The sequence below is a fragment of the Pteropus medius genome, unplaced genomic scaffold (assembly GCF_902729225.1).
Source record: "Pteropus medius unplaced genomic scaffold, Ma_sr-lr_union100, whole genome shotgun sequence".
NCBI lineage: Eukaryota > Metazoa > Chordata > Mammalia > Chiroptera > Pteropodidae > Pteropus > Pteropus medius.
Window position 1 is genome coordinate 125,790 of NW_024350574.1, and position 14,107 is coordinate 139,896.

The window sequence follows — 14,107 nt, forward strand, 5'->3', positions numbered from 1 at the left end:
ACAGTCTATGTACGTCAGACAGGCCTGGAAACAACTGAGGATTTGATACTGTTATTCACAGTGGTGGACAGGTACAGTGTCTAATGCTACATGACATTAATTGAACAGTGTGCTTTGCAATCAGAACAATTATTTAGTTGACTTTTAAAAGACTATAAAATCATTCTTGAGTTCATAATACATGTCCAAACATCGATCATTTGAAATTGTCACTATTTCACTGTTTGAGTCACATGTGAATTTTGGGGAAGCAATGAATGAATCTTGGAGTAAAAGATTAAACAGAGTGGTCTTGAGGTAAAAAAAAAAAAAATGGATTTGAGTTCAACCCACACAGCTGTTCAGAGAATGGGAGAGACTTCCACAGGTGATCTGTTTCCTTTGTATTTGGGGTGTGGGAGGGTAGAGAAAAACTAGAACAACATACATTATACTACCAGAAACTGAAGTAGTGTGTGCAGAGTTGCCCCGTGCTCTGAGACGACTACACCAGATTTAGTAGATAATTGCTTAATACATTTACATGCTTGTCCACTTGTCCACTAACTTTCCTCTTTCTCCAGTCACTCTGTTTACTATGCTGTATTACCCTAGGTCATTTTATCCCATGGATGAATATCCTCATCTACATTTTTGCGATTTCCTCTAAACGTTGGAGAGGAAAATATCTACACCTAATGCATGTTTGAGATTATATTTGTAACCAATGAGTAAAACAAATTATACTTTGGTGACTGAGTTCATCCTGCTGGGATTGACAAACACACTGGAGCTACAGATCACCCTCTTCTTGCTGTTTTTCATGGTTTACACACTAACAGTTTGGGGGAATGTTGGCATGATCCTCTTAATCAGAGCCGACTCCCGACTTCACACACTCATGTATTTCTTCCTGGCCAACCTGTCCTTTGTGGACGTCTGTTATTCCTCCACCATCACCCCAAAGATGCTGGTGGATTTATTGTCGGAGAAGAAAACCATCTCCTTTGCCGGCTGCTTTGTGCAGATGTATTTCTTCATAGCACTGGGCACGACCGAGTGCATCTTGTTCGGGTTAATGGCCTATGACCGTTACGTGGCCATATGCAACCCTCTGCTTTACCCCTTGGTCATGTCCTGGACCGTCTGCCTAAAAATGGCAGCAGGGGCTTTTACAGCAGGGCTGCTGAACTCCATGGTAAACACAAGTTATGTAAGCAGCTTGCCATTCTGTGGCTCCAATGTCATCCACCACTTCTTCTGTGACAGCCCTCCACTTTTTAAGCTCTCATGTTCTGACACACAGCTAAATGAAAGCGTCTTTTCCACCTTTGCTGGTGTGAATATGATCGGGGCTCTGCTGGTCATCCTCACCTCCTACTCCTACATTCTCTTCTCCATCTTTCGCATGCATTCAGGGGAGGGGAGGCGCAAAGCGTTCTCGACATGTGCCTCTCACCTGACAGCTATAACTCTGTTCTATTCCACTGCCGTGTATACTTATCTGAAACCTAGTTCCAGCTACTCCCTAAGTCAGGACAAAGTGGCTTCTGTGTTCTACACAGTGGTGATCCCCATGTTAAATCCTCTCATCTACAGCCTCAGGAATAAAGAAGTAAAGGCAGCTTTTGGGGATGTAATTTCCAGGAAAAGGATTCCTTCATTTTTGTGATTGTTTTATTTAATTTTCTGAATTAGATAGAGTATTTAATAAACTTTCAAAGCCTGGTTCAAGCCCACAGCTTTTTATTAGAATATTTTCTAAGTAACCATGTTCTGTAATACCCAACTAAATTGCCAAAATTACATGAGATGATGAGGCCTTCACATCAACATTGTACATCATCAGTAGGTCCTAAGAAATGAGGCTTATTTGTAATAACATATTGCCTAGGACAAGGAAGATATTGACTGTTTAAAGACAAAGTTATCAATATCACATGAAATTAGTCACTGAAATTATTTGTGAATATCCATTTGTTCTTTCCTTGTAGATTCCTTTCCACCATTTATGATTTCTATGTGATTGTTATATATCATTTATGTCAAAATATTTTAAATTTAAAATAGATGACTGTTTTTAAGTATTAAATGATCTCCTGAGAAGATAATTCTAATTTTAAGAAATTTAGTTTTAATTGCTACCGTAAAATCCGCAGCAGTTAATTGTCCTATTGTGTCTATACACGTACATATTACCTAAAGAATAAGTGAGAGTTTGTGCAAAAATGTGCTGTCAGGGAAACTGTGACCTGATTAGAATGTACTAATTAAAACATTTCTCCCAAATCCTTCGCCTCTCCCCTCAAATTTCCAATTCTCTTACTTTGTCTCTCCCAGAACCACACACACACACACACACACACAATCTACATGCATACATATTTAGCTGCTGCAGTGTTCGGGGCATGAAGAGTTCAATAGATGAATCTGACACATATTCTTTAAAATATACTCTTAGATTTCATGAATATAAACATCTCCTAACAATTTCCTATAAAAATCTAAAACTAATCTTAATATTAAAACTAAGCATTATTAATATGAAGGTAGACAAGAAATTGGCTTAGTAGAACTCTGAAAGAATTGAATGGGGGCCAGGCCTTGCTAAAGACACAGCCACATTTACAGTTTCAAGAGGGAAATTCTCCATGTCTCTTTCCTTACCCTGTCACTGAAGTCACACTTGATAGAACCTACGATGTGCAAATCATCTGGGATGTGGCATAGCAAATTTATAGTTTGTCACAAAGAGGTCTTCCAGCTTGACCAAACAATAATGTCCTCAATGTTCTATGTAGGTGATTTAGGCCAGACGGATATTCGTGAAGGTTTCGGTGGAGTCTGAGCAGCCGTGAGCCATGCACTCAGCCCACAGGTCCCCAGTGGTTACCTGGACCCAGCGGCCTGTGGTACAATGGCCAGTCTGTTCTCAGAGGTTCTCGCTCTTTCCCTGCATAGCCTGCTGGGTTCTCATTCACCAGCTGGCAGCTGTTGGCTGCTTCCTTTCCGCTTTCCCTGTACTGAGTATTTAATGAAATCATACATGAAAACAAGATCTTTCACTCAGAAAGACTAATATTATATTGCTTTCCTTAAATGCTTTAATTTGCAGTAAAACACAAATAGAAACAATATTTGAGAGATGAATCCAGTTCTGAGATTTGGAGTTTTAGACACTTCGTAATTTGAGCCCTGTTCTCTGCTCCCGAGTTCAGCTCTTCTACATTTAATTAGTCTCATGAATAGACCTTGAGATGATCATGCTAAGTGAAAAAAGCCACACAGAAAAAGTTGAAAACCACATGATATCACTTATGTGTATGTGGGATAGAAACCTAAAAGCAACAAACAAATATGACAGAGACTCATGGACATGGACAGCGGTTATCAGAACGTAGGGAGGAGGTGCCTGGTAGATGGGGTAAAAGGTTTCAAATAGGTAGTGACAAAAAGAAATCTGTGGGCAGTTGAACATACAATGTAATATATATATATGACTTATTGTTGAATTGTATACTTGAAACACTGGATTTCATTAACCAATGTCATTATAATAAAAAAAAAAAACAAAAAATAATTAATCTCATGTACAAGATCTACAAATATTTTCAACCTTGAGAGATATTATCATTAATGATATTGTTTCTTTTTGAATTTATTGAATATAGACTTCTTATGTAAATTTTGATTGTTTATATAAACCCAACATTATTTATAAAAATATTTGAACCATCATATTTTCTGCTTATTGTTCAACACATTTGTGTGAAAAATGTTCCAAATATTTTTTACTTTATTTAACTCAAAAGAAATTTACATTGTAAAAGTATTAAAAGACATCTAATTTTTATATTGAGTGTGATTTTATCATTCTCTTCTTACCTGACAATATTTATTAAACCATCCCCAATGAATGTAATATTTTTTTGCTTCTTTGCTATACAACCACCATTGCTTTCTGTTTTTCTAATGTTCCTGGTCTTTTATTTTACTTGAATAATTAATGTTACTACATTCCCCAAATATACACATATCAATCAAAGTTATGCCTTATTCAATGTTTTATGTAATTTATTTATTAAAATTAATGAAATTGAAATATATGTATTTTAACTATGTTTTAGTCAATATTTTCATCCATTACTAGATGAGAGCAAATAGAGAATAGCTCTCAAAACCTGTGAATGTCATGACATTAGAAAAATAAGCCAACGAGATGGAAGGAGTAAATAATCAATATTTAAGAATCACAGATAGTCAAAAAACAACCGAAAAATCATTAATAGATGTAGTCCTCCATTTAGGCAGAAATAATATGTGCAGTGTGATATTAAAATATCAAAATAATTTTGGATTTAGATTGTTAAGTTTAAAGTAACTTAGGCAATGTAATTTTCATGAGTCTATAAAAATTGTGAAGACATACATATTGTAAGCAATATTTATAAAGGCTAATACAAAGATAAAATGAAGTAGTAATCCCATTCATCTCCACACTGGTCATATGAAATCAAAGATAGTGTGTTAATTCATAGCACATTTCAATGGACAGAGATAAACAATATTATGTCAAGGAGGTAATGCCCAAGTGGCAGGGGTGTATAGGGAAAAAATTATTACAAAGTAGTTGAATTGATGTGAGAATATATAATCTGTGGAAGAGGTACCTACAAAGAGCTTTAGGAAAAACATATAGCTTTAAACTGATCAGAATAGTATTTCTCTTCAATTTTCTGACAAATGTTAACCACTTTAGAGAACAAAATTATGCAACATATTTACAAGCAATGTACTCACTGACTTAAGTAAATATATACCTTTATGGAAACAAGATGAAAACAAAGAGCTTTTTGAAAATAGATGAAAGAGTATGTTTCATCAGAAAGCAGAAATGTGGACACTTGTTGCTAAACTTACATATAATTTACTGCTTTGGCTGAGAGATTGCAATATATTGTTTCTAAGATTATCTTAACATTTAGTTTTAATCATGAAACTGTTGAATAAGTCCACACATCACTACTGAGTCTCAGAAGACACCTTGCAATATTTCAGCCATTTAAGAAATTTTATTGCTTCCACATTTGTTTCTAAAGAAAGAGGTGGTGAATACTGGGCAAGATATTTTGAAATTTTGCCAACAGGAGATGTATTAGATGAAGGCTTATGTCAAAAACTCTGACTATCTGACTTGGGCTCCAAACTTCAACCTCCCAAATTTGTATGATCATATTACCATGTGTTGTAAACTAATAAAATTAATAAAATATTATTTATTAGCTGAGTTTGTGTTGAGAGTGTGTCAGATTCATTAATACACTGGAAAAAGATACAGAAAAATGAAAAAAAGGTACAGACTTGGAGAGAATGTACAAATAGAAGGTTTATTTAGCTGGAAGACAGAATAAGCAGCCTAAAAAAATGTTAAGTAAGGGTGAGATTTTATTTTACAAATCATAAAATCATCATGCCCAGATCATGTGTTACATAAGAAGACTGTGTGTCACAATACTCTGAAGTGCTTGATTTAGTAAGAGTTGGTGAAAAGGAATAAATAACACATTTAAAGAGCAAACATTAAAGATATATTTGCAGTCGATTGTAATAACGTAGCTCATCTTCCAGTAGTTGTGCTGAATAAGGACAGTTAGCATGAGCTCACAGAATGATGCCAACAGAAGTCAGAAGCAGAGTGACAATAAACAAGTTTTATTTTTAAATGGGTCAATGCAAATGATCTTTATCAGTATTAACGAATTGCAAAATACAGTTCAGTTATTTCTGGTTTTTGATTTTTCTGTTTAAAACTGCATACATATTACATTTTCACCTCTAAAGATCAGGCTGCTATCTTCATACGAGACTCATGAAGTAGCTCTTCACTATAGATCTGTTCAGATGAACATAATATATTTGATCTGAACCCAACCCCACGGCGCACGCAAATATGTCATATTTTCTAATGTGGCTGTTTTTATTTATGATAAAAATGAGAATCAAAATGGAAGACAATATTTGAGCATAAAATCTATGTAAATCCTGTGACAAATTCTTACAATATATACATGACTGCAACCTTGATCTTGGGCATCTTCATCTTCTATATAGATCGCTGCAATAACTTCCTATCTGGTCTACCTGCTTTCACTCTTGTTCACACTAAAGTATATTGTGTTGTTATTAATATTTCTTTCCAGACATTTTACTCCCTGCTAACAGTGTAAGAGAACACAATATACATGATTAGTGATTATGGAAGATTAAATGATATGGTTGTAGATTATTGAGTCTCTAAAAAAAGCCAAGTGTTCTACGTAGAGGGATCTATTTTTGGAGATGGATGTTCACCAGAAAGTAAACAAGACAAATACCAGGGAATCAAGGTGTTTCTGAAGGAAAAGATGTCAAATTATGGAATAAATAATACAACATAATATAATAAGGGTTAAAATAGAAATTACATTGGGAGGATATGAGAGTATTACATTAGAAAGTTTTAACTTTGCATGCGAAAATAATAGGTCACCTTTAGGGATATACCAGTTTAGTCGAATAGATAAACAGTAGTTTGATAGACATAGTGAGCAGTCTGGAGAGTCCAAAATGTTCTGTGTGCATCCTGAAGAATATAGAACAGAACCTTATATAGTTATATAACAAGGGAAACATAAATTCATTTTTTCTTATGTAAATACCTGTACCTTAAATAAAAATTTTCTGCCCATGGTATGAATTGAGAAACTTATCAAATAAACAGTCTAGGTGATGCAGAACTCTAGATAATTTCCAAGTTACATTCTTTGAGATTAAGATAGCCAAAAATCGAGACAGAACCCAAATTCCATACAACAGAAATAAATGAACAAAATAAAGCTTGTTCAAGTCAGCACTGACAATAAATGACTTAAACATAGGTAGAACATTGATAAATCTTAAAACTCTTACTGTGAGCAAGACATCAGGATAAAAAAACACATTCTGATGGACTATAAATGATTGATAGCTACAGAAATCTGATCCGTGGTTCCCTGGGGATGGAGTAGAGAAAGGACCGATTGGGAATTTACATGAAGAAATGTTCAGATACTGTGAATGTTCTGCATCATCATTGTATAGAAGCTTTCATGAGTGTACACATTTTTCAAATCCTATCGCATTTGACATCTCATTAAATCTAGTTGAATATTTGTACTCTATTTTCTGTAAATTATGCTGTAGTAACATTGATAATTTAAAAATAAAAATTATAATGGCATTGCATAGAAACAATTGTCTAAAAATCCAAATAAAATACATAAATATTTACCATACGTAATTGTTCTGTTATGCAAATATACTGATAGAACTTAATTCTAAATATATGTATGTTACAACATACTGTAGTCCACTGTTAGTGACCAAAAGTTAGGACGGTGGCAGAGTCTGGCTTAATACTCTCTAAACATGTTTCTGTGTCTTTGACACACAGTGAACAACATCCTGTAGCCCTCTCACATCTTTGTTAGACATGCAATTAGTTCCTTCAATGGCATGTGGATAGAAGTGATGTGTCTCTCCTTCTATGCCGTCTCTTAAGAGCGCACTTCTTTCCTTATTTTACATGTGTCTGTAATTCCCAGCTCACTGAATGCTGAAAATCTAAAAGGGGACCACAAAGTACAAACTAGGGAACCATGGGATTCTGGAGTAAGAGGAACCAGAGTTTCATTAGCTTTGATGCAACATTGTTCTGTGAAGTGGGTGTAAGATGCTTCTCTATTTTGTGCAGCCACTGATATAGCTGAGGAATCATTTTAGTTTTTACATGTTTTTTCAGTGGTGGTGATATTTAATTAAATAAGAAAATATCCCAATTCTCCATTTTAACAAGGGATGAACATTCATTTTGTCCCAGTATAAAAGGAAGCCACACAATTTCTGGAAGTATATTACACATACCTTTCTCATGATGGAAGCCCCATAAGAATACCATATTAGTCATAATAAAGAGCACAGTGTGCCAATGTATGAGAGGCATGCTGTAGTAAAGAGTAAGAGACTAAAAATTAAAAAAAGAAAGAAAATGTGTTTAGAATCACAAATCAGATACTCAAAGAACATTGAAACAGGAGAAAAACAAATATAGTTACCAGTAGAATCATTGTGTATAATAATGTTAACTCCACACCTGATTCAAAGTAGCTGAAAAGGGAATAAGAGTTTAGCAAAGAGTTTCTTTGTTTTCTGTCTTAAATATTCTTTTTTAAAATGCTTTTTTTCCAGTTTACATTTTGAGTCAGCTAGAAATTTTCCCTGATGCCTGAGAAGGTGTCATAAAATGACTATATCCATCCAATTGTTTTTCATCAACAGACACCACATGCTTTAATTTCCACAAAATTTAATCTATCCACAGAGGTCAGCTCATGAAAAGGACTCTCACCACTCAATGTGTTGAATGTTCATGCCATGTTCATTTGATACAACTTGTGATACATTTTTCTGAAAGTGAGGATGATCTGGATTTGGATCAATTATAGGAAGAAAAGTAAGGAAGGGAAATCCACACCAATTATTATGAGTCTGAAATACGATTTGTAGAAGGCTTTCTAACTTTCTTCTGAAAATATTACTGGACAGTAATTGGTGTTTCTTCACCAAGGAACTCCCAATTAAGGGGTGCTACATGCAAAGATATGGTGAGGAGAAGGGTAAGCCACCTACAAAGAAAATGGTTTTAAAAAATAAACGCTGATGATTTCCAAAAAGAGCTGTGCTCAGGAATTTAATTGACACACAAGAGAAGATTCCCCCAGGTGTGTGTGGCTGCTTCCTATTTAAGAGCAGCCAATGTTTGACGCCAGCAAGAATGTCATAGAATTACAGTGGCTCCTCAACACGACAGAAGAACTTAACAATTTTACAGGTTAATAAACACCTCCGCTCACATAGACATCTTCATGCAAATCTATAAAGGTAAGCTGTAATTGTTTTGTTAGACTATTTTTTTTAAAGATAAATCTTAATTTGAGGATCAAGATACAAAAAATAAAACAGAAAAGTAGGAAATCCTAGATTCCTTCTTGGAAAATGAGTTAACAGCTATGATAACTCACGTAGTTCCTTACTTTCTTCATTACAAATTACTGAAAAAAAGACCGAGATCAAATGACGATAGAAAACACATTTATAATCACCATTATTCAATTAAACTAATATTGAGAACTTGTACTAACTAAAATAGGGAAATGTAAAAGACTATTTGTCTGAGTTATTAACCAAAGTATTAATGAAAAAATATCAAGTGTTGGTGCTAATAGGTAAAGATGTGTGTAACAGAGTGATGAGATAGGAAACATAATCTTTGTTTTATATTTTGGAATGTTAAAAAACAAATATTAATAAAGTGTAGTGGAAATAGTCAAGCAGTATTGACTGCCTAATATTAAATGGAATTAATATGAAGTGAAATAAAATTGTGTTTGTGTGTGTGTTTAAGTTTAATTCATAGACTCCAAGCATTTGTATACTCAGAGAAAATATAATCGGACTTAATCAAGTTTACGCTTTAGGCAAAGTAATATGGGGCAACACGAGAAAGGGAATTGAATTTAGTTCAATGGAACTACGTGACATTAGAATCTTACCTAGGAAGGGAGGGAAATGTAAAAAAGTATTGGGATGAGTGGGTCATATTTATTGATTGAGTTAAAAGTTAAATGATATTTATCATATACTCTATGGGGATGTTAATAAGGAAAGTTATTGAACAGTATGCTGGGATTAATGGTGTCCATTTTTGTCGTGAGTGAGGAGAGAGGTGCATAAAGTGGCATGATAATATTGCATATATTTATTGCCTCACTAACAAAGGATTGCTCAAAGAAAATTGATTCTCATTAAACTATAAATGGAATGACTTAAAACACATTTTATATAAAACTTAAACAAAAGCTTTAGAGAAGCACTTTAAATTGAAAGAGGTAGAATAAATCAATCAATTCAGAAAGAAACTGTTAAATCCAGACAAATGCAATAGCAAAAGCCTGTACCATAATTCTACTCTTTATGGGCATGAAGTAATTAGAAATTACTTCTAAACGGTAAGCTCTAAATAAGAATGCACACTTCTTATTTCTCTGGTATTATTACCTCAAAGAATAAAAACATATATTCAGTTCTATTTCTTTGATTGATCTCAAGTGCAAATCGATTTCTTTCTGAGGTTTCAAAATTCACTTTCAAGAAACGTGAAGGTGGACATAAGTTTAGAGATTATAAAAATACATTCATGCATCTAATGCAGTTAGCAGAAGAGGAAAATGTATTTTAAGAACATTAATGAATTAACCATCCTGAATTTATCATGTTTGCAGATGGAGAACCAATTAAAAACAGAAAAATCAAATATGACTACAATAACAGAGTTTGTTCTTTTGGGGTTTTCTGATATTCCCAATAGCCAATGGATTCTTTTTGGGATATTTTTGGTCATCTACCTGACTATCCTGATGTGCAATAGCATAATAATTTTGATAACAAGCATTGACCCTGTCCTCCAGACACCCATGTATTTCTTTCTTAACAATTTTTCTTTTTTAGAAATCTGTTATGTAACAGCCACCGTCCCGAGAATGCTCATGGATCTTTTGACCCAGAATGGAAACATTTCTTTGGTTGCTTGTGCCACACAAATGTGCTTTGTCCTTATGTTTGGAGTCTCAGAGTGTCTCCTTCTGACAGCAATGGCCTATGACCGCTATGTGGCTATTTGTAACCCTCTGCACTACCCGCTGGTCATGAACCACAAGGTCTGTGTCCAGCTGGCCATTGCCTCCTGGGTCAGTGGAGTTCCAGTAGGAATTGGGCAAACATGTCAGATTTTTTCTCTGCCCTTTTGTGGGTCTAACAGAATGAATCATTTTTTCTGTGACATCCCCCCAGTTCTCAGGCTTGCTTGTGGGGACACATTTCTGAATGAGATCGCAGTTTATCTAGCTGCAGTGGTGTTTGTCATGGTTCCATTTCTATTGATCTTTGTCTCCTACGGCAAAATTATTGCCAACATTCTCAAAATATCATCAGCCAGCGGGAGGAAGAAAGCCTTCTCCACCTGTTCTTCTCACCTGATAGTTGTGGTCTTATTCTATGGAACAGCTACTATCACTTACCTGCAACCAAAACCAAATCAATCTGAAGGGACTGGAAAAATGATTTCCCTTTTTTACACCATTTTTATTCCCACACTGAATCCCATTATATACACTCTGAGGAACAAAGACATCATGATGGCACTGAGAAAACTAATAAGTAAGTTATTACGATGATGCAAAAATACAGAAAAGGACATTATTATATGTTTGGCATGTAGCTGCCAAAGGAAACAATCTAGTTTTATGTCTGATTCTAAATAATGATCATTAACGTCATCAAAGTAAACTCACATTATGTTAAGGGACCTTAGTTTTATAGGGTTAGGTAAATGATTCTTTGTAGTAAGAGCGCAAATTATCTCCATTGTAACATTCTAATTTGAACATCCCTGTTTCCTTTCACTATGAACTAGTGAGTTAGAGATTGCCTGAGCAAAACACTGATGGTTAACCAAGTGTATTATATAACCAGGGATTAGAGTCATTCTCCGCGATATATTTTCTTTAACCTTCCCATGTCTTCAGATTTCTTTACTAACCTTAGGACGCTGATTTGACATAGCCAATGAGGAAAACCATCAACAGCCGAGATGGTGGAAGCAGAGTAATCTTAGTATTTCTTTTACATTTTTCCTTGTTTTTATTTTGTCACTGTCCATGGTGTTTTAATCCACAAATCCCCTCTTGTTATATCCCCAAACTCACTGTCCTCTGATAACCTCATTCTTCCACATTGTAGTTCACTTTGGGAATATTAATTTATTTTTAGAAGTTTCCAGGATTTTCACTTAACTCTCTATATCAATGTGTATTGTGTTCATGATGGCTCTAATATATGTAAATCTAAAACCTTCAGATGTGGTCTTACTTGAGGGGGAAAAACGTCTTTGCAGATATATTAAAGAATGAGATCATCCATTGTTAATATGGGTACTAAATACTATGATCAGTATTCTTATAATGCAGAAAAGAACAAGTAGTTTAGAATACAGTTACAGAGGCATAGAGAAGAACATGTGAAGATGCAGGCAGAGATTGGAGTGATGCACACAAGAATCAAGGAACGTCAAGAGCCACCAAAACCTGGAAGAAGCAATGAACAATTCTCTCTGGATGGAGTGAGACCTGGCCAGCACAGTGATTTTGGACTATACGTTCTAGAACTGAGAGAGAATAATTTTTTTTGTTTTAGGCCACTCAATTTCTAGTAATTGATTACAGTAGACCAAAGAAAGTAATACATCATTTAAAAAGTCTTATCATTAAAGTTCTTTTATTTGAATCATGGAAATAAATTCTTATCATTTTGGGGGCAGTAATTTGCCATTTTTTATCTTTTGAATGTAGAATGAAAATACCTACCTTATTAGTTAAAAAGAATCGTGTACCCCCCACGTACACACTTCATATACCGGTCACAAGCCCAGTTTGTCACCTATGCCTCTGACCAGAGAGCTATTGATCAAAGATTTCAAACACCGCCTTCTTCAGTTCGATTAATTTTCTAGAGTGATTCACAGAATTCAGAGAAACATTTTAATTACCACATTATGGATTTATTATAAAAGGACTCAGGAACAGTCACGATGGAAGAGATGTCTAGGGAAAAGATACTGAACTTCCATGCTCTCTTCAAGGGCCACTCCCTGCAAGTCTCCCTGTGTTTACAAAGACCCACCAAGTGCACCTGAGGACTCGTAGTATTCTCAATCTGGACTTTTAGAAGGCAAGGTCATCCCTCAGTGTTTACAAGAATTTTCTGAAGGTAACCATGGATAGATTGGTCCCATGGGACATAAACCTCTGTCCTCGCATCAATGAGGTGGGAAAACTGTATAGTGGATAGATGTACCATTTCTGAAGTCAAAAGAGTTGTGTACCCTTAGGTAAATTTCTTCCTGACTCTGAGCTACAATTTCCTCATTTATAAGAAAGAATTAATTATATGTATAATTTATATGCATGTGTATATAATTTATATACATGTATGTATATATAAAAAATACTTCATTTACATGGTTGAAATAAATTTCTAGGCCCAAGATGGAGCTGCTCATGCCAGAGATACCAATCAGCAAACCAAAACTTAGATAACTTTCATGTCCTGGTAAGTGTTCCACTTGACCAGGAACTCAGTTGATCCAGTCAGTGTTCAAAAACCAACCCAACTCTCAACCTTCTCGCCCCAAACCAGGCTCACTATGTAGTCCCAATCAGATATATTATATTTTTTTCTTCCTTGTTTTTTATTTTTTATGTCATAAAAACTTTTTGCTTTCCCTCATTCCATTTTGCAGTTCTCCAAAAGGAAACAGTCCACTTCATGAAGTGTTAGTTTGCATGATTTATTTATCATATTTTTATTTATTATTTGCACTTATTACAAAAAGAATGCAATATGTGAAACAAAAATATTTTATTCTCTTTTTGTAATCGAGGTATAATTGACATATATCTCAGATGTCTAACATGAGTTGATGTTTTTACATATTGTGAAATGATCGACATGATAAGGTTACCTAACCTCCACCACTACACATAGTTACAAAAATTTCTTTTCTTATGAGGAAGAATTTGAAGATCTACTCTCTTAACAACTTTCAGATATGCAATAGAGTATTATAAACTAGAGACGCTGTGGCGTCCATGCGTCCCTGTGACTTATTTATTTTATACTGTCGGCTTGTACACTTTGCCCACCTTCACCCATTTTGCCCATCCTCCACCCCCTGCCTCTGGCAATCATCAGACTATTCTCTGTATTAGAAGAACACATTGACTTCCTCACAGTGGCAGCATTTCAAATAGTTTCTGATTTATGTACTACATTTTATATGTAGTTTGGATATATTTAAAAAGAATGTGATATGTAAATCACAAGGCATAACTTTTATTTCTTAAATGTAAAACTACGTAGCAAAGAAAATTCTTGCATCTCATCCTTGCTTATTGTTTCTAAATGTCTTAAGAAATATTTAGCATCCAGCAGAGAA

The 14,107-nt window shown here is 34.7% G+C and overlaps 2 protein-coding genes across 2 annotated transcripts; both read left to right on the plus strand.

The window, feature by feature from the left end:
* Positions 1-706: 706 nt before the first annotated feature.
* Positions 707-1,651, plus strand: LOC120584367 (olfactory receptor 5F1-like). Its single transcript, XM_039840046.1, has one exon. It carries the CDS (start codon positions 707-709, stop codon positions 1,649-1,651), a length of 945 nt encoding a protein of 314 aa, XP_039695980.1.
* Positions 1,652-10,328: 8,677 nt separating this feature from the next.
* LOC120584358 (olfactory receptor 10AG1-like) lies at positions 10,329-11,288 on the plus strand. Its single transcript, XM_039840040.1, has one exon. The coding sequence runs from the start codon at positions 10,338-10,340 to the stop codon at positions 11,286-11,288; it is 951 nt and encodes a 316-aa protein (XP_039695974.1). The 5' UTR covers positions 10,329-10,337.
* Positions 11,289-14,107: the final 2,819 nt, after the last annotated feature.

What these genes read in the sequence shown, in the direction of transcription:
- LOC120584367 (XM_039840046.1), top strand. Translation starts at nt 707, where the DNA reads ATGAGTAAAACAAATTATACTTTGGTGACTGAGTTCATCCTGCTGGGA.
- LOC120584358 (XM_039840040.1), top strand. Translation starts at nt 10,338, where the DNA reads ATGGAGAACCAATTAAAAACAGAAAAATCAAATATGACTACAATAACA.